The sequence below is a fragment of the Diabrotica virgifera genome, chromosome 7 (genome assembly GCF_917563875.1).
Source record: "Diabrotica virgifera virgifera chromosome 7, PGI_DIABVI_V3a".
NCBI lineage: Eukaryota > Metazoa > Arthropoda > Insecta > Coleoptera > Chrysomelidae > Diabrotica > Diabrotica virgifera.
In genome coordinates, this window is record NC_065449.1 from 183,823,078 (window position 1) to 183,844,964 (window position 21,887).

The 21,887-nt window shown below is 33.4% G+C and overlaps 1 protein-coding gene across 4 annotated transcripts in view; it reads left to right on the plus strand.

The window, feature by feature from the left end:
- The window catches only part of LOC114326819 (uncharacterized), a 672,802-nt gene that overhangs the window by 592,094 nt on the left and 58,821 nt on the right, over positions 1 to 21,887 (plus strand). For all 4 annotated transcript variants that reach the window (XM_028275266.2, XM_050655637.1, XM_028275265.2 and 1 more), the window contains one exon: positions 11,929 to 12,105. In XM_028275266.2, coding sequence (XP_028131067.2) covers positions 11,929 to 12,105 — 177 coding nt within the window. The remainder of the gene's footprint in view (positions 1 to 11,928; positions 12,106 to 21,887) is intronic.

Below are 21,887 nucleotides of genomic sequence, written 5' to 3' on the forward strand. Positions count from 1 at the left end.
ATTCAGACATTTTTATATAGACTAACGTTTTTTCGCAAAATAAATAATAACGGAGTTATCTTAAATAAAAATTATGTTGGGTATCCGTAATTTGAGGAAAATTTTCAATTTTTTTTCAATCAGAAAGTGTAAATCCATATTATAACATAATTTTTAATTACAAACAACTTTTATTAACAACAATTTTTGATATTGTGAAATATAAAGACACTTTACTCTTGAGCGAAATTCATATTTTTGGACATAACTCGTACATTATTGATAAAATTTGATATCTGATGATTGCATCTTAGGTTTTAGACTATGCAGAGCACTTTATGAAGAATAACTTTTTTCGTAAAATTGATATTAAAAAAGTTTCCCATATATATGGTTCCAAGTTACGCAGACACACTGTATTTCCGGACTTATTTTGAATGTATGTATTTTCACCCGGAGAAGTAATGGCTTTCATCCTTCAAGTAAAAGCAACCCTGGGCTCAAGCCCAAAAGTGAAGTAGAAGGCAAGAGGAACCTAAATCCAAATTTTCAAGTAAATCCGTCGTTACGAGGAAAATTACACAACAAAACAGTCATATTTACTGGCCTAATCATAGTTTAGGAGTATGTAATGTGTTTTTGCAATATTAAAATGTGAAAACGATGAGTTATCTATGTCTGTCTGTCCGTCCGTCAAAACAACCCCTCCTTCCTCCTTTATTTGAACAGGTAGAATATCAAATGAGATGAAATAATAATCCAAAGATGGTGAATATTAAAGGGAAAAAATTTGACCTCGGATTTCTGGTTCTAGAGTTGCATTCGATAGTACTGCTTTTAAGTCGCTGAAGTAATACAACCGATAAGTAAAGGCCGGTGCCCACTTAGGCGGAACAGCCCGCTACGGAACGGACCGCGACGATCGGCATTTTAATATTTTCGTGTACTCAAATGGCTCAGCGCGTTGTGCTACTATTCCGTAAAGTAGGCGCTGAGCCATACACGAAAATATTAAAATGCCGATCGTCACGGTCCGTTCCGTAGCTGGCTGTTCCGTATAAGTGGGCGCCGGCCTTTATTCGACACGTCTTAGCAAGAAAATAACAAAGTCGAATATATTTAGTTCCGGTTTTGATGTCATTTTCGGTTAAAAAGTTATGACTCTGGAACTTTGGAAAAATGACTCAAAATTAGCGAACTTGTATAATATAGACGCAAAGTTACACGAAGAATTCAAATATCGACTTCTGGTTCTACTTTCGGTCACTAGGTGGAAACCTAGGCTTGTTTGTAGTCTTATCTAATTTTTAATATTAACAAATTTTGTTTTCGTATTTTCTCCCACATAACTTTTAATTCCGAATCCTTAAAATGGTTTTCTGTATATTCTGAAGTCTGTACTGCACTAGTGCTTGAAGGATAAACAATCGCACAAAAAAGTATCGAATTTTTTTAAAATTTGTATTTGTTATAGGTCTGGATCCCGCGTACAAAAAAAGTTAATTAATAGCAAGCTGAAAATTTGTTAATAGCTTAACGGTGTCTAGTTGAACAAGCTTTGATGTATGGGAACACTGGTACAGGGGACGTTTTAATTGTGGAACGTGATTTTAATAGTGGAACTTGCCATCCTGACAAGTTTATGATTGTGAAAAGCATCAGGTTGTTCCACAACCTGCGAAACCTGTGAAAGGAAACCTGTAACCTGTTCCACAATTAAAACTTCCCCTGTTCCAGTGTTCTCGTACATCAAAGTTTGTCCGACTAGACACCGTCAAGCTATTAACAAATTTGCAGCTTGCTATTAATAAACTTTTTTTAGTACGCGGGATCCAGGCTTAAAATGTTAATTTTTTATTTATTCAAAAGTACCATTTTTTGTTTTTCTAACAAAATATATTTTGAAAGATGAAGTAGTTTTCAATCCTAATAGCAATATTAATAATATTTAAAAATATTAAAATATTACTAAAAGATTTTTAAATTGAAAACTTATTGGTCCATTTTCTTGGTAACACCTCCAAGGCTTCTAAAATTTCCAAGCCAGATGGATGCTGAGTCGAAGAAGACAAGAGGGAATTCAAAAAACTTACAATTCACGACCCTGTCTGTTCAGCTGGTAAATTCCAACAGAAAATGGACCTAGTTACTCAAAGAAGTAACGACCAATATAAAAATAAAACAATAAAATTCCATTTTTATTCAGTTGCAATGCGAAGGCAAAACAATCTTATTTTTCACTTAGAATACGGAGCGCAGTGCCAGTACTCTGAATCGACGATTTTCGACTCTTATTGGAGTCTCATCAGAGAGAACGTAGGCCTGCTGCTCCATACTCTAACCAACACCGAGAGTTTAGCCCCCACATCGCAACTGACGTGAATGGACTAGGTGACTAACGTCATCTGGCAATTGAAAGATGAAGTAGTTTTCAATCCTAATAGCAATAATAATAATATTTAAAAATATTAAAATATTACTAAAAGATTTTTAAATTGAAAACTTGTTGGCCCATTTTCTTGGTAACACCTCAAAGGCTTCTAAAATTTGCAAGCCAGATGCATGCTGAAGCAAAGAAGACAAGAGGGAATTCAAAAAACTTACAATTCACGACCCCGTCTATTCAGCTGGTAAATTCCAACAGAAAATGAACCTAGTTACTCAAAGAAGTAACGAACAATATAAAAATAAAATAAAAATTCCATTTTTATTCAGTTGCAATGCGAAGGGAAAACAATCTTATTTTTCACTTAGAATACGGAGCGCAGTGCCACCAGTCTGAATCGACGATTTTCGACTCTTGTTGGAATCTTATCGGAGAGAACGTAGGCCTGCTGCTCCATACTCTAAGTGACCAACACCGAGAGTTTATTCCCCACATTGCAACTGACGTGAATGTACTAGGTGACTGGCGTCATCTGGCAATTGAAAGTTGAAGTAGTTTTCAATCCTAATAGCAATATTAATAATATTTAAAAATATTAAAATATTACTAAAATATTTTTAAATTGAAAACTTATTGGTCCATTTTCTTGGTAACACCTCCAAGGCTTCTAAAATTTGCAAGCCAGATGGATGCTGAAGCGAGGAAGACAAGAGGAAATTCAAAAAACTTACAATTCACGACCCCGTCTGTTCAGCTGGTAAATTCCAACAGAAAATGGACCTAGTTACTCAAAGAAGTAACGACCAATATAAAAATAAAATAAAAATTAAATATTATTAATATTGCTATTAGGCTTGAAAACTACTTCATCTTTCAATTGCCAGATGACGCTAGTCACCTAGTCCATTCACGTCAGTTGCGATGTGGGGGATAAACTCTCGGTGTTGGTCAATTGGAATATGGAGTAGCAGGCCTACGTTCTCTCCGATGAGACTCCAACAAGAGTCGAAAATCGTCGATTCAGAGTGCTGGCACTGCGCTCCGTATTCTAAGTGAAAAATAAGATTGTTTTGCCTTCGCATTGCAACTGAATAAAAATGGAATTTTTATTTTATTTTTAAAATATATTTTGGCTTAGAGCAGCATTAATATAATGACTCTCCGCAAACACTTTTATTTTAATTTATCACCTACCGTAAGAAAAGCTAAGATCAGATTCTACTGCTACCCACCTCATGTTTATATTTTCTCGTGACGAGCAATTAGGTCAAAGTAACATTGACTTTGCCTTTTGTTATATGTGCTATGAACAATTATGTATCTTTAATTATTAAGTAATGTAAGACGATAGCCATCAACCTTACGTAAAAATTAGCTGTTTTAAAACTATTTAAATTTTATGAAATAATGGGTTTGTCGTCAATTTACATTTTGAGGTAATTATGCTTAGTTGAAGATAAGTTTATTAACATTTTTTTGCTAAATGATATAAAATACAGAAGTACAGAATGCAGTTAGATAAAAAATTTATATGGAAATAAAATTTCAAAAATATATCATACCTCCTCTCAAACAGTGTCATAAGTCAAAAATGCAAAGTATCGTATTTTGGTTAATCATATAATGACTCTACTGTCATCTAACGACAAATAATTGAACTATAAATGTAACACTTTTTGAGATAAGGTTTTTAGTCCAGATAAATAAGATTTTTCTCGTGACACATCCCCCTCTAGGCCCAAACCAATTTTTTTGAGTAGTATGGACATCTATATTAATAACCTATATGTTTCCTGCAGCCGATTTTGATGATATCAGTGGCGCACCTAGAATTGTCCTCTGGGAGGGGTTGACTTGGACAGCAAATTTTTTTTGTATTGTTTGTGAAAGACAAGTTCCATTTTCCTATAGGCGAGGAAATAAAGAATTACGTTATGAAACCTTTTGCATTCGATTCCGGAGAGCTTTAGGAAAATTCTTGAATAATCGGCATGATGGACAAATGAAAATGCATTTCCAAAGTGTTCATAAAGCAAAAATTTACAACTCAGAAAAAAGATATGGAAATGAGTTCAATTTTCATACTTGAGGTCGCTGAACAGAAATATGGGGTCGTCGAAGCTGAACGAGGCACCTGGTGCCCGGTATCCCGGTGGGCACGCCGTCTCCTGGAGTTTTATGGAAATTCATTATGAAAATCGTTGAAACTTTATGTTAACTGTTATACTTAGGTTTTTCCGAACTGTTATTGCGAAAATTCGTTATGAAAATAGTTGAAATTTATTATTTCAGGGTTTTTGATGTCTCTGAACAAAAATATTACACGGAAGATGCTGTATGAGGTACCTGGTGCCCGGTTTCTACGTCGTCCCCTGGAGTTTTATATAGAAATTCGTTATAAAATTCAACAGTGAGTAACAATAACAGTAAGTTATTTTAGTTCAGAGCGCAAATTATGAAAAAAAATAATTCGAATTTTTTTTTCAGTAAATAATAATTCTTTTAGATATAGAGGTGTCAGATACTTGAGTATATGATTAAAACTCTCAGTTATCTTAAAAACCCCAGAATAACAAGTTTCAACAAATTTTATTACGAATTTCCATAAAATTCCCAGAGACGACGTAGAATTATAGAGCGTGCAAACCCGCTACCACCCGCTACTTTGTAGAATTCATTGTAATGAGACCCACTCTGCATTGAGAGGTCCTCCCAGGTAGCTGTTGTTTTTCACTTTTAGCAAACATTCATTAATACTGGCAAACGGAGGTGCACAGAGTGCTAGCAAAGAGCAAAGCGGCGAAACCAAACAAGTTTGATTTCTTTGGTCCATGTAGTGAGACCGCTCCCGTCTGAAAAAATTTTTGATTCGGTTTCTTTGTCAAATCCTATTCAAAAATGTCCCCTTTAAACAAATCTGAAGAGCACCGAGCGGAATTTTTGGGCAGAAATTGTTTAAACAATTTTATCCACTCTATGTTATATTGTGTGTAAGTTTTTAGTTTGTGAAAACTGTCATTATAGATAGCAGTGCGTGAAGTGTTTAAAGTGAGCGTGAAGTAACAATGTATTTTAAATGGGACTTACTTTTTCGCACTGTTTTTAACACACTTTCATATAATCAAATATCCTTAACTTTGGCGTTGTCATGGTGATGACATAATGAGCAATAAATTACGACAAAAGTTTTTACAGTTTTGTGGTTTGAAAGAAGTTAGAATTTTTAAATGTCAAAGTTCTAAAAATTGTAGAATAGAAATGAATTCCAGTGACGAAGAGTTACAGTTTTTTTATTTGTTTATGGTAGAGTAGAGAAAATATTGTATGAAACTGTGCATGAAGTACTTTTTGCGAACTTACGCGATGTATAGCACTCGCTCCGCTGTCGCTCGTGCTCTAAATATCGCGTGCGTTCGCAAAAAGCATACTTCACGAACTGTTTCATAAATAACTATTTTTAAACAAATACAAAAGATCACGTTTTTTTGCTCCGGAACATATATTTTTAGACGAAGTAGTTTTCAATCCTAATAGTAAATTATTAATATTGAAAATATTAAAAATATTACTAAAAGATTTTTAAATTAAAAACTTATTGGTACACTTTCCTGGTGACACCTCCAAGACTTCTACAATTTGCAAGTCAAATGGATGCTGCAGTGAAGACGAGAGGGAAGGAATTCTACACTATGCAATTCACATCCCCCGTCTGCAGCTGGTAAAGTTCCAACGGAAAAATGCACCTAGTTAGGCCGCACCTACATTGGATCCGATTTTCTCCGATCAGATCAGATCCGACGTCGGCCGACGTCGGAATAGAAAATAAACCCATAGTATTAAATGGGGGTGCCTACATCGGATCCGTTTTTCTCCGATCCGATCAGATCAGATCAGATCCGACGTCGGCCGACGTCGGAATAAAAAATAAACCCATAGTATTAAATGGGAGTGCCTACATTGGATCCGTTTTTCTCCGATCCGATCAGATCAGATCAGATCCGATATCGGCCGACGTCGGGAGTAGCTTCTCCTATTCTCATCGAGAAGTGTTTGGTTTCATTCCGATTGGTTGCAAGTTGAGTTGCAATTTTAGTTGCAAATTGGTTGCAAGTTGGTTGCAAATTGGTTGCAAGTTGGTTGCAAACTGGTTGCAAACTGGTTGCAAGTGGGTTGCAAACTGGTTGCAAACTGGTTGCAAACTGCTTGCAAGTTGGTTGCAAGTTGGGGGTTGCAAGTTGGGGGTTGCAAGCTAACATGTTTAAATATATTCAATGTCATCATCTCAACACTTCATCGCAACTTATTGTCGGTGGTCGGAAGATTACTGAACCAATGTAGGCACCCTCGCCGGAAAACCGGTCTGATCGGATCTGATCTGATCGGAGAAAGACGGATCCAATAGGGCTTTTCATCGACTGTCATTTGTTTCGAGCTTCTGTCATGTGTCACATAATATTGATATATCTACGCCATACGTCTTTGGTTTGTATTGTTTATATACCAATAACGTATGACGTAGATAAATTATTATTATGTGACACATGACAGAAGCTCGAAACAAATGACTGTGAATGAAAAGCCCTATGTAGGCACCGCCTGTCGGATCGGATCGGATCTGATCTGATCTGATCTGATCGGAGAAAATCGGATCCAATGTAGGTGTGCACTTACTCTACGGAGTAATACGACTATAAAATAAAAATGTATACCATTTTTATTCAGTTCGCATTTTTATTATTATATATTTTTAGGGTTTTTGGGTTATTCTAAACAAAAAAGGTATCTTGTAATTTTTCCCAAAAATTAATAGTGTTCGAGTTATAGGCGATTTAAAATCTGAAAAATGCGAAAATACGCATTTTCGAGGCTTAAAAATTCATATTTCAATTAGTATTTTTGAGGTTACCAGATACTTAAATTGATGATTAAACATTCAGCTTCGATTCTGAAGAGTGATCGCGTCTAACCTTAATTTATACCGTTGTTTTTTAATTGTTAAATATGCGTGTTTATCAGATTTTTTTGCCGGTGCGGCGCGCTCTATTTCAAAAATCTCCTATTTCCTCCGAAAATTATTTTTTCTAGATTTTTTGGGATATTCTAAATAGAATAAGTTTCTTGACATTTTTCTCAAAAGTTAATAGTTTTAAAGTTATAAGTTAATAAAAAACTCATTTTTGGATTTTAAATCGCTTATAACTTTAAAACTGTTAACTTTTGAGAAAAATGTCAAGAAACTTATTTTATTTAGAAAATCCCAAACAATCTAGAAAAAATAATTTTCGGAGGAAAATAGGAGGTTTTTGAAATAGAGCGCGCCACACCGGCAAAAAATCGGATAAACACGCATATTTAACAATTAAAAAACAACGGTATAAATTAAGGTTAGACGCGATCACTCTTCAGAGTCTTGAGGCTCAATGTTTAAACTTCAATTTAAGTATCTGGCAACCTCAAAAATACTAATTTAAATATGAGTTTTTAGGCCTCGAAAATGCGTATTTTCGCATTTTTTAGATTTTAAATTGCCTATAACTCGAAAACTATCAATTTTCGAGAACATTTACAAGATACCTTTGTTGTTTAGAATGACCCACAAAACTTAAAAATATATAAAATCCACAAGGAAAAGAAAAAGTTTTCCTGTAGTTGGCTGTATACCATCAATCACAAAATTGGAAAGAAATCCTTTGTAAAAGGTATAAAATTTTTTTTATTAAAAATCCCTTAAAAGGGCTACATCACAACAAAACGTTTTCGATTTTTATAAAAAATCATCATCAGTGTTCGATAAACTGGATGCTAGCTGAGCCACAAAACAAACCCAGTTTTTTACCCAGATATTTTTCTTTTGTGGCTCAGCTAGCATCCAGTTTATCGAACACTGATGATGATTTTTTATAAAAATCGAAAACGTTTTGTTGTGATGTAGCCCTTTTAAGGGATTTTTAATAAAAAAAATTTTATACCTTTTACAAAGGATTTCTTTCCAATTAAAAATATATGTTCCAGATCAAAAAACGTGATCTTTTGTATTTGTTTAAAAAAAATTGTTTAAACAATTTCTGCCCAAAAATTCCGCCCGGCACCCTTCAGATTTGTTTAAAGGAAATTTTTAAATATTTTTAAATAGGAATCCACAAAGAGACCGAATCGGAAATTTTTTCAGACGGGAGCGGTCTCACTACATGGACTACTGTGAGAGTAAAGAGCAAATATCCTACCGCTCCTATCCATACTGCCTAGTGGAAAAGAACTAAACTCTCGTCTAGCGTAACTACCCGCTATTAGCACTTCTTTGCTCTTTGCTATTTGCTCTTTGCTCGTCCACTCTGAACGTGCACTTTTTGCTCTTTGCTCTTTGCTCGTTGCTCTTTGCTCTTTGCTCTTTGCTCTTTGCTCTTTGCTCGTCCACTCTGAACGTACGCTAAGCGTACCATCTATACTCTTTTTGTGCACCTGTATATACATTTTCAATTTTAAAATGAAGTTAGTGATGCCCGATTTAAATTAGAAAAATTATTTCCATTTTCTTAAATAGTATTTATTGACAAAATATTGTCATTTTCATTTTAAACCGTTTAATTATTTCCAGTAGTCGTTCTTTCTAAATATTTTATTCCGAAGCAAAGTTATTTATCAAGTCATTAATTTTTTTTGTAATTTTAAACCGTTCAACTTTGCCAGTTTCAATAAGAGTGTCTTTTTCGTTATCAGCTAATACTGACCTTCAATTAATTTCTTTTACTTTCATAAATACCATGCTGGTGCCTTTATGGTTCATTTCTATAATATCCGCCAAGTAGGTAGCACAAGCTAAGTCTCTAATTGAATCTTATATTTGCCTGTCAGCATTAGCAGAGGCAGTTTTTTTATATGAAGTAACTTCACAATGACTATAATGTAGATCCTAAATTATAACCAATGAAATGAGAAAATAAAGCATTTATACCGAAATGCATTCCTTTTACTGATAGTTAAGGTATGGGTATGCCTGGAGAATGCAGAGGAGTAGAATACAAGAACCCACATAAAGTCTCATGCTCGCCGTGTTGGTGTTGGTGATGTTATGTCGAAGTTGTTTCTTGGTCCAATGTTGGAGATGAGTTCGATATATCATTGTCAATATGAACACGACAGAATCAGGGCACCACGTACCTAGCACATCATCTTTGTTGCAATATTCATGTTCAGCGATCTCAAAACCCCGAGATAATAAATTTCAACTATTTTCATATCGAATTTCCTTAAAACTGCAGGAGATGACGTAAATTCCTGGCGCCAGGTACCGACCCTATATTCCCCGACCTCTATGTTCACCGACCTCAAAACTCCCCGAATATGAAAATTGAACTCATTCTCATGATTATTTTCCGAGTTGTGAATTTTTATTTTATGTGAACAGTTTGAGATGCACTTTGGAAACGCAAGAACGCAATTTTCATTTGTTCCTCATGCCAAGTGTTCAAGAATTTTCATGAAGCTCTTCCGAATCGAATACGAAAGGATTCATCACGATCCGTCTTACTTTTAAAAAGTTTAAAGGTTTAGGCGATGTTTAAAGGTTTACTATTCTTTATATATTTTTTATATGCCCTGGGAGGGGTTTTAACCCCCAAAACCCCCCCTGGGTGCGCCACTGGATGATATACATAGTTATAAACAAATAAAAATCAAAAAATGGTAAATTTTCGCTTTTTTCGTCTATTACTAAAAAGTGAAGCATTCTAAACAAATTTGAGAATAAGAAACTTATAAATCATATAAAAAATTTCAATATGGCGTTTGCTGAATAAGTCTATCCCTATTTGTTGCTTAGAAAATTGCAAAATAAGTCATCAATTTTGAGATTATATAAATGTTCATAACTTATGTAAAAATTAAGTTAGAACCTTCTTATTACACGGAATGCTGTGTCTTCTTGTGCTTAAATTATATTTTAAATTTCAAAGCAATTGCCCAAATAGTTTAAAAGTTATTTAATTTGTTTATCCAAAATTAATTTTTTTTGCAACACTATAAGTCAGAAAATTATGAGGTTACAGTAATATTCCGGACAGTTTATGAAAGAGGAACATTTATACTATTAACTTAATTAAAAAAAATGAGAAAAAGTAATGTTAAACAGTGTAAAATTATTTAGCAAAAACATGTCGATTTTTTGCTTACTTATAAAAAATTAGAATTTAACCGTTTCCCATAGAAAAATAATTTTTTCATATTTAGAAAGAGAGGACTTTTATACACATTTAGAAAAAAAATTCCTAGGACAATTAAGGACGAAGTTAGCCCCCCTTTTTTAATTCACATGTTTTTGCAAAATAATTTTGCAATATTTAGATATATTTTTTGTCATTTTTTTAATAAAATTAATAGTGTTAATCTTCTTCTTTCATAAATTATCCAAAGTATTACGGATTACTATAACTTCATCATTTTCTGACTTATAGTGTTGCAAAAAAATGAATTTGGGATAAACAAATTAAATAACTTTTAAACTATTTGACCGATGGCTTTGAAATTTAAGGTATGATTTAAGCACCAGAAGTCTTAGCATTCCGTGTAATAAGAAGTTTATTACACAGTTAATTACCTAAGTTAATTTTTACATAAGTTACCTATGGTTATGAATATTTATAAAAACTCAAAATTTATGATTTATTTTACAATTTTCTAAGCAACCAATAAGGATACACATTCAGCAAACGCCATATTGAAGTTTTTTATACGATTTATGAGTTTATTACTCTCAAATTTGTTTGAAATGCTCAACTTTTTGGTAATAGACGAAAAAAGAGAAAATTTATCGTTTTTGATCTTCATTTGTTTATAACTATGTACATCATCAAAATATCAAAATCGGCTACAGAAAACATATAGGTTATTATTATAGATGTCCATACTACTCAAAAAATTTGACCTGGAGGAGGTTATGCAAGTTCCCTTACAAACGCATTTTTTGATATGTCTATCCTGACCCCTATTTCTGTTGTTGGATCATTATATTCTGAAATCCAAGTTCCCAGGTATTGGTATTTATCAACTATTTTATCTGCATATCTCCCAAATGTACGTTCGTTTGCATATATGTGTTTTCTTTGTTATTACATATCATATATTTATTCTTTTTAAATTCACTTTCAGTGCACATTTTTCACAGAATCTGCTTGCCTTGTTTGGCAGTAGTTAAAGTTGTTACAAAAAATACATACAAATTATTTTAAAAATGTATATTTTTTCGTTGTTATATACAAAATCCTTTAATTTTCAAATGTGAAAAATGTTGTTTTTGCACAAATCTCGGATAATGCAAAAATAAAAAATAAACAAGGATCCTTACGAATGATAATGGTAAGCAAAATTGAGGGCAAACATGAAGCAAGAAGAAAAAATAGAGAAAATAGTTAATATTCTAGCAGAAGTATAAAATCGAGGAAACCCTAAATATTCAAAAAAATTTCTTTTATGCGGTTGTCACGGTTTCAAAAATATTTCTTAATTTTAATTATTGTTACCAAGGTTTCAGTCACTATATTTATTTAGTTATTTTATTTTATTTTCAGTTTTTGGATTTCGATAATCTTCCAGACACGAACTTCACGTGTGTAGGCAAAGTTATCGGCGGTTATTATGCAGACCTGGAAACGAACTGTCAAATGTTCCACGTCTGTACTATTGGCCTACTTGACGAGCCTATGGACATCAGATTTTTGTGCCTAAATGGAACAGTTTTTGATCAGGTAAATTTTCTTTATTATTACACAGTGTGAACAAAGTATGAATAGGTTAGGCACGGGGAGTACGGAATATGGTTTGAAAATAAATATACAGAAAACCAAAATGCAAATATCCAAACAGAGATAAGAAACATGGCAGGTTGGGAAGTGGTCATACCATTTAATTACTTTTGCTTCGTTATTACTAACAGTCGATGATGCGAAGACGAGATCCGTCAACGCATCACAATGGCCAAACTCACAAAAATGAGGAAGAACACTGACATTACAACAAACTCAAAATTACGTCTTGTTCGAGCATTAATATTTTCTATCGCCACCTACGTTTAGGAAACTTAAACCATCAAAAATGCCTACAGTCCGTCTAATTTACTTACCGTTGCACGTCATTATTTACGTTAGAGATCTAAGCTGATATTGTTGCCCAATTACAAAAAATTCTTGAATTCATTTTAAATCAAATACATCACACAATTTTTGCGGAATTGGATTATACAGCAAAACAAATCAATAATTAATCAATGTAAATAAATAAAAACTTTAGAAATAGAAAACAAGAATTAAGTTGTAATCTTACGTTAAAGTACACAAAAAACAGTAAATATAACGAAACAGATACTTATAGTAAAGAATATAAACAAATATAAAGTGTCATCACCGCAACTGTCAAATAAATATTACCAATTTATGCCAAAATATCACCTTCATTCGATTATATTTACAGTGTATTCCGAACAAATGTGCTTCATAAAAACGCTTTATAATCCATTTATACAAATTAAATGAAACATATTATTGTTTATTTCTTTAAGTTAACATTAAAACAAATCTTTAAATATTATTTCTACGCGTACATAATAAAATATGCCTAGTGGCTGTAACGCCAGTGTACTCGTCAAAATGATTCTAAAAAAGAACACACCTACCGCCTAAATATTTGGTGTTGGTATCATGTGACGTCTCAGCCTATGACGCGGATGACGTGCAACGGTAAGTAAATTAGATGGAGTATATTCGAACGTATAATAGCATTTGAAATGTGGATTAGGGGTCGACAAGACAAGAATTCTTGTCTTGACAACAACTTCTTGTCTTGTCTTGAGAAAAAATCAAGAAATTTAAAAAATCTTGTCTTGACGTTTTCTCGACATCTTATAATCTTGTCTTGGCTCAAGAAATTTCAAAATCTTAAAATTTCTTGATTACCCGGTCGGGTGATTCCACGATTTTAAGTATTTGGAGGATGAGATCGAAGTAGAAAATACTATAAATGCTACTATTTTAGATTTTAACTCATGTACGTAAAATTAAATACCTTGTAAAAAAAATCAAAACCTCACGGCAAATGTAAATTAAACTTTGCGAGGCCATACATTGTAAGATGACTATACCAGAACTAGATGTGCCTACAAGATGGCATTCAACTTTCGAGATGCTAACATGGGACTTAAGTGTAAAAAATTCTTAAATCTATATTTTGTGACAACAACCAAAATCTAAATAATTGGAAAATGTTAGACAATGAATGGTTTTGATCAGTAAATTTTGTCAGTAGGTTTCTGAGAAGGTTTAAAACACTTTCTTCAGTTGTCGAAGGGGAAAAATATTGCACACTCCCATTGGTGGTAATTGGAGTAAATTTACTTTTGGACGAAGTGGAAATATGGGCTCATGAACTTAATATAAAATTGATAGAGACGCTACCGATGAGCAATTAATTTACTTCATTCAAGCTGCGAGAGATAAAATACTGAAACACTATAACAAAACTAATCGGATATACGAAAAAGTAGACGCATTTTCCTCTTCATCTTGGGAAAAGCTTCTATAATGAAAGGCAGTACAAAAATTTGAACTAATATTTAAAACTAACTACTTTAATAAATCCCAGAATGATCTATAGAATCCAATACCAGAGAAAGTACTTACTCTGAAAAAAGAAGATAACGAATTTGATTTACATATTACTTACCTATTTAAGAAAGCTGATAATGATAACTTGGAATGTTAGAAGTATGAAATTTTTTTTTATTATTAAAGAAAATTACCGCATCCACCAACAGGTTATTAGCGGCATTACTTGATAAACAAAGGTTAACAATTATTTTAACAAGTAAAAAAAAATAACTAGATTTGATACAAAATATTGATAGATATTAGATAGTTGAGTAAGTCTTTTACTGGACAGTTTTCTCCTAATAAAGCTAGTAGAGTGTTTGGTAGATTGTTCATTGAACGTTCACGTTGATATTTTGGACACTCGATTAACAGATGGGTGACGGTAAGAAGAAGTATGAAATTGAAAAATACTTAAATGAGCCTAGGTCAGAAGATTTTGAAAATATACATACTTGATTGGTGGAGAACACACGAAAATGTCTACCCGTCATTATCGAAAATGGCCAAGGATTTTCTCGGATCGCCAGCAACATCTGTACTTGCGGAAAGGCTATTTTCAAGAGCAACTTTAACAATAGCAAAGCCAAGAAATCAGCTAGGCGTTGATTCCATAAGAAGTGTTATCTGCCTTAACTCATGGCTTATTAATTTCGATTTAATAATGTGCTAAATTTTTTATTTAAAATAAAATCTAGTTTTTATTATTAGGTATTTCATGATATTTCAAGATTTCTTGTTTTCTTGACAAGAAATCTTGGTATTGACATAAAATTTCTTGTCTTGTCTTGAAATCTAAAATTACTTCTTGTCTTGATCTTGTCTTGAAATCAAGACAAGATCAAGACAAGATCTTGAAATTTTCAAGAAGTTGGCGACCCCTAATGTGGATCTACTGTAGAATGTTGCACATACCATGGAACGCATATCACACAAATAATTCCATACTAGACGAACTTAACATAAAACTAGACTCACCACAACTATCAACCAAAATATACTGAGATATTTAGGACATATAACTAGAAGAAGAGAAGGCATGGAACGAATGATAGTTAAAGGCAACTTAGAACATGACTGGTTACTCATTCTCCGAAGCAAAACAACACGCAAAGGGAGAGATACTTGAACAAAAATAGTCAAATGAATTACATGACGCTACTACATCCTTATATAGGAGAAAATTTAGAGAAAGAGGTGGACGTTTGGGTTAGACATCGACTTGTACCGGCGTTTTTTGCTTAAATGCTAAACCTATTGAAGATATTTTGAGTTTAACACCCCAAAAGTTCATCCCTTTTTACTTTTTTTTCGAATTTTTTCATTTTGGTCCTCACATGCACCCGTGTATTTGTATAACTTTATTTGGCTCGTCCGCAAAAGGGTCAATGTAGTTATGTTTATAACTTGTTGTATGTGCGCTTACGTATATAGCTGTCAAGGTTATATTTTTATGTGATACTTACTCCTTGTATGTCAATGGTTTAGTTGTCTTTATTTTTATAATATATTTTGGTGGGGAAAATACTTAGTCTCGTATAAGAAAATTATCTAAACCACTACTAAAAGCCTCCCTTTTTATTTTATTTATATGTGACTGATTTTTGCTTAACGATAGAGTGATCTATTAATTGCGTTAGTTATGCCTAGCTCTATCAATGTTGATCTATTCCATATAATTAGTAGCTTGTCTCTTGTCTTGCGTTTTTAAATTTATTTATTAGGTTTCTTCGGTTCTCTGTTATTACTACTTAAAATAGAATGGTTTTACGTAACTGTACCATCTTCATCTTCTTAACATCAAATATATTTATTTGTACTTAAGGTTATGTTCAATTCGCGTGGGCGCTTAACCACCCTTCCACTCGAACTAAGAGGTCTATTTATTATGGCTCAAACCTAGGTTAACGTTGTCCCTTCAGCTCAACTGTTTAACGAATTCTATTATGGCCTTTGGCCTTGGGCGCTCTACGCAATCGTAGGAATCTAGTTCATAATGCTGAAGTGCATTCAGTCTTATCCTATTCAGCCAACTCAGTCTTATCTATTCAGCACTGCGTAGTTTCACAGAAAGTATTCGACCGTCTCGTCATCAGCTTAACAGAATCTGCAATTCGCACTCTCTGCAGTCCGATTTTGTTCATGTGTCCTTGAAGGCGACAGTGTCCTGTCTTAATGATGATATGACGATCATACCTATTGATCATCTCTACTATATCTTTGGATCTCTTCTTCGAAAATTCATGTAAAAAAGCCTTCGAATATTTGAGAGCCATTTTTTTATACCAGTGGTTTCATTTCATACAAAGAATTCCAAACTAACTTAGATTCCATCCGATTTAATTCTGACTAACAGAAATAATTTTTTTGGATTTGTCCTTTAGTTTCTCATGATTAGTTCTTGCAAACACATATCTATAGAATAAATTTCCACTTAGAAGTTAGCAGAGTGATTACCTAGGCTTTCACTAAAGCTTAGCCTTAATTTACCTCCGTATCCCCAGCTTCATCTCCTTCATCTGTTTTAGAGCCATCTGTACTCCAGCATTAATTAAGCTGCCATTATGAGATTCGTTTTATTCGACCTCCATTTTTCCCTTTCTTGAAAAAACGACGGTAAATGACTTTTCGAAATTATATTTAGGTTACATTGCATCTGATAGCATCCAACTTCAGCCCTTGCCCTTGGCATCCTTTTCCATATATAATGAGGGAGGTCAAGCATTTCCTTCATTGTGGTGGTTTGGGTAGTCGACATCGCTTCTGTTATGATTAAGCATGCTTGTCGTCGCAGCTTAAAAAAACGAATAAAATCCTTTATATAAGGTATATATTTAAAAATCCCTAATAAGGGCTACATCACACAACTAGTTTTCGACTGGTTGGCCAGTCATCATCAGTGCTTACGTGATCTAACATGCTAACCACCAAAATACAATATGACAGAAATATGTGGGTAAAAACCCTTTAAAAGTAATCCGTAAGAAAACATCGATGAAATATGCGACCTTAAGGCCGTTCCTCGCGATTCTGGGCATAGCTAAATTTCAATGTAAAAGTTTAAATAAAATAAGGCAAAAACTATGGCATATTTTGAGATAATTATTTTTTTATACGAAAGGAATTAAAATGTTCTAGTGGTCTATTTGTTTTTATAGTATATTAAGTATGGAGAACGGTAAGGGTTTTATACCGATCGAAGACAATTGTTTGGAGGAGGAGCGGAGCGACGACTCCAATTATTGTCTGAGATCGGTTACCCTTAACGTTCGACATGCTTATAACGTTTTTTGCACGATTGATACCATTATAAATTATAAAATTAAACATTTTCGTCATGTTGACTAGTTTCATTCATTTTATCAAGATATATACTTTGGTTGTTAGGTAGTAACTAGGGTGCATAACAACAATGGAGAATTGAGTTTTTATTTAGTTGTCAATAATTTTAAGTACAATTTTTATTATTATAAATTAAAATATGAGCGAAAGTGAATTTGAAGAAATTGAACGGGCTTGGGAAGAAGGGTGTTCCGCAATTATTCCCGAAAAATCCAAAATCCGTTATCAAAATACCTACCAAAGTTTTAAAAAATGATGCGAAGGCAAGAATTTAAGAATCGAAGAAAAGACTCTATTGGCATATTTCGTTCAAAGACATACGCAGTTGAAAGCTCCTGGAAGCCTCTGGACAGAATATTCAATGATTAAATCCACCGTTTTTCTTTATGATGGCATTGATATTTCCAAGTTTTCAACTTTGATCGCGTATTTGAAGAGAAAAAATGTTGGATACTACTAATGTATGCGATTCTGCAGGAGTTTCTGTTAGAAGTGAAACCACAGCCCAAACAAGTGGGATTTAATTAAATAATTTAACAAATTGTACCATAAGTTTCAATATTAATAAATAATTCGTTAGTTTTCTTTATTCTTTCAAAAAATAAATTAAAATTAAGAGATTTTTTAACTCGACGGTAAGTGAATTACTTACCGTCGAGTTGGAGTACTTACCGTCGAGTTGGATTACTTACCGTCGAGTTGCTAGTAAATGTCACCTACTGACGTAAAATCTGTCACGATAAACAGTCAAAAATGATCAATCGTGCAAAAAATTATTAAATTGTTTAAACAATATGTGCTTTTTAATTTTTTTGGTTTAAAATTAACGTAAAAAATTTTTTTCTACAACCGTCTTAAAAATGCAATTTTTAGCACTCCATACGAGCGTTAAAAATGCTACTTTAAGGCACTAGTGCTTTAAAAATTTTTTAAGGCACTGCAGTTCGTATTGACCGTATAGGCAATTTTGATGTAATGTCAAAAAAATATAAAAATGGAATGTCAGTCAAGTTTAAGTAAAAGTTTTTGTAGATATTATCCTGTAATTACGTTTGTAGAAAAAATATTGTATGATATGCGTGTTAAAAAGTACATTTTTAAGGCACTCATGTGAATTGCAGAACTCGCTATCGCTCATTCTGCAAACTTTCACATGCGTGCCTTAAACGTGTACTTTTAAACTTATATCATAAATATCTATTAAATACAAATACGTCACTAGAGAATTTTTCCCACTTTCCGAATCTTTTTTTGTTTTTAACATAAGTGTAACACAAAGCACTTATTTTGTTTAAACTTTTTAAAAAATCTCAAAATTCTGCTAAAAGTTATCTCTCTTGGTAGTCACAGGCTCTCCTTGTTGTCGATATCGAGCCGTCATCAAGCCAACAGGTACAGAAACCCTCTCGGTAGGGGGTATCTTGTAAATAGACAAAGCATATTTAGACTTTTGATAAAATTGCAAGATTTTTATTATAATTTTTATTTGAAGACACCTTCTACAGAAACATTACACATAATTTTTTCTTTATAAGAATTGAAACTCCTCTGCTTGAACGTCGTTCTTTCGGTACTCCGCTAATAGATGAATAGACCTATTTACCATTTCTTTTGTTTCCGTGAGAATATAATATATACAATTTTAGATTTTAAATATCTTTTACTACCAGTTTAGGTGGTTATTGATTCCCTGTATATTTCTGCTTCTATTCTTCTTCTTCTTCTTTTTGTATGAACGTGACTGTCTGTTCATGAAGCTATCCATAAACATAAAAACCACAAAGCCCATCACCCTCAACTGTATCTGCAGAATGTTTGAACAATAAAGGAGATATTTTGGTACATGCCTTTCGTAAGCTGATTTGACAAACCTGTAAAGAAGATCAATTATCAACCTCCTGGAAAGAGAGTGTTATCATTCCGATACACAAAAAGGGTGGTAAAATGGATTGCACAAACTATAGAGGTATAGTTTGTGCTATACCTCTTGGCAGTTGATGGAGAAATATTGGGAATGCAACAAAACATTACACCAGATTTTTATAGATTTTAAGCAGGCATATATTAGTATATTAGTATATTAGTATTATACGAGTGGAACAGCGGAATGCCATGGTCGAACTAGGGATACCAAATAAATTAATAAATATCACAAAAGCATGTGCAGAGCAATCTATGAGTCATGTCTATGAGTGCTGTAAGAATTAAAGAAAAACAGTCAACTTTCTTTACAATGAACGGCTGTCTCAAACAGGGAGATACCTTATCCTCAGTTTTCTTCAGTATCACTTTGGAGAGTCTTCTTCTTTCTTCTTTGTGTGCCTGCTTGTTTTCAAGCGTTGGCTATCGTCGTATTAACAAGCTGATGGAATGTTTCTCGGTCGGCAGCTATATGAAACAATTCCTCGACCATTCGACCTGCCCATTGTCTAATGTTACGTAGCCAGGACAATGGTGTTTTTCCAACCCAGCGTGTTGCTTCGATTTTGCCCTGAATATCAACCGGAGTAAGCGATATTTAGGTCCTCTCATTATATGACCGAAGTAATGAACCTTTCCTTGGAGAGTATTGTGAGCAAAACGAGCACAGAAACACTCCTTGCATCATAAAACATTATCTTCACATTATATATCTACCTATAACAAAAGGGTTTCGCATTATACTAGCTTTCTAGATATAGTAGGAAATATAACGACAAGTATCAAAGAAGACTTTATTAGACTGAGAAATGCCGTAAAACAATTGGGCCTCCGAATAAAGAGAGGATGAAACAAAATGTACGGCTACAATATGAACGGAACAGCGAGACAGAATAGGGCAAAACGTTACAATGGACAAAAAACAACTTTGAAAGGGTTTATAAGTTTAAACATTTGGGAGCTACGATCACATCTGACAACAACATTACTCATACACAGAGATTAACAACAACATACAAAGTGCCCATCGTTGTTGGTTTGCGTTACAAAAAATAATGAAATAAGAAACTGTATCCAGCTCTACAAAAATTAGAATCTACCATTCGGTAATAAGACCTATAATGACGTATGCCTGTGAAACATGGACAATGACAAAACAAAATGAGAACTGCTTAAAAATCGCAAAAAGAAGAATTGTTAGAGGAGTATATATGGAGTAGTTAAGGATTACACCAGAGACAATTAGTGAGTGAAAACCAACCAAGAATTATATAACCAACCAGATATAGTTAAAATAATAAAGTCACAAAGACGGGCCGGATATGTCAAGAGACAAAAGCATCGTGCCGCCAGATTTTCAACATTTTTTTACAAAAATTTTTTACATTTCCAGACTGTAATCTACGTTAAAATTAGGACATCCAATTTGTCCGTAAAAAAAGTGACTTAAAAATAAAAGAAAATATAAGACATTATAAAAAACGAATTCAGCAATACCGTGACCTTAAGATATCTTGCTATACCTACCTAATTTTGTTAATTTTTTTTTATTTAATAATTTAAAATCTAAATTAATATTGTTCTCGAAAATATAACTTTGCATGTTTCTACTATAATTGAAAATGTACATTCTAATTACCGATAATCTCCCTGAAGAGAAGAACGACCACAAGTTAATCGTTTTATTGTTTAGCTCCATAACTGTCACCCCAGGGGGTGTCCCGTTTGTCTATCGGCTCGAAAAATGGTGAAAATAATTTTTAATCTGGGCTTTCTGCACGTAAACGTTTACGTGCAGAAAGAAATTTTTGAGATAGGGATAGGCACCTGAAATTTACTGTTATGATAAAAGTGGTTGGGCCTTAAGCATGGATGTTTAAAATATTCCACGTAATACGTTCTAGGTACCATCTGAGCTCTGATTCGACTTGATAACAGTATGGTAGCAAGTGATGTGAACTGTCATCATATGGACAAGTCGAATCAGAGCTCAGATGGTACCTAGAGCGTATTACATGGAATATTTTAAACATCCATGCTTAAGTTCGCATATTTCATCGATGTTTCCTTGACGGTTTACTTTAAAAGGGTTTTTAGACACATATTTTTGTAATATTGTATTTTGGTGATTAGCATGTTAGATCACGTAAGCACTGATGATGATTGGTCAACCAATCGAAAACTAGTTCTGTGATGTAGCCCTTTTTAGTAATTTTTAAATATATACCTTTTATAAAGCATTTTATTGGTTTTTTTATTATATGGTATACAGCCAACTACAGGAAAACTTTTTCCTTGTGGATTCTTATACAGCTTCTATTTGGCTGTCTTTTGTTGGCATTTAGACCACCATGTTTGTACGATATGCGTAATCATAGGGAAAACAGCAGAGAGGCTCTTAGACCTATGGTCATGGTATCATAGGTCTTTGATTTTTTGGTTATTCTTACCAAATAGTTATTTCATGTGTAAGCCACTAGATTTTTGACCTAATTCGACTCTTTGACAGTTTCTCCATACAGAGTGGGCATTCAGATGTTACCTAGGCTCCGTCTCCTTGTGAAACTGACTACTGTTTTACTCAAATTGAAATAGAGTTTCAAATTGAAACATAATTAGGGAGTAGA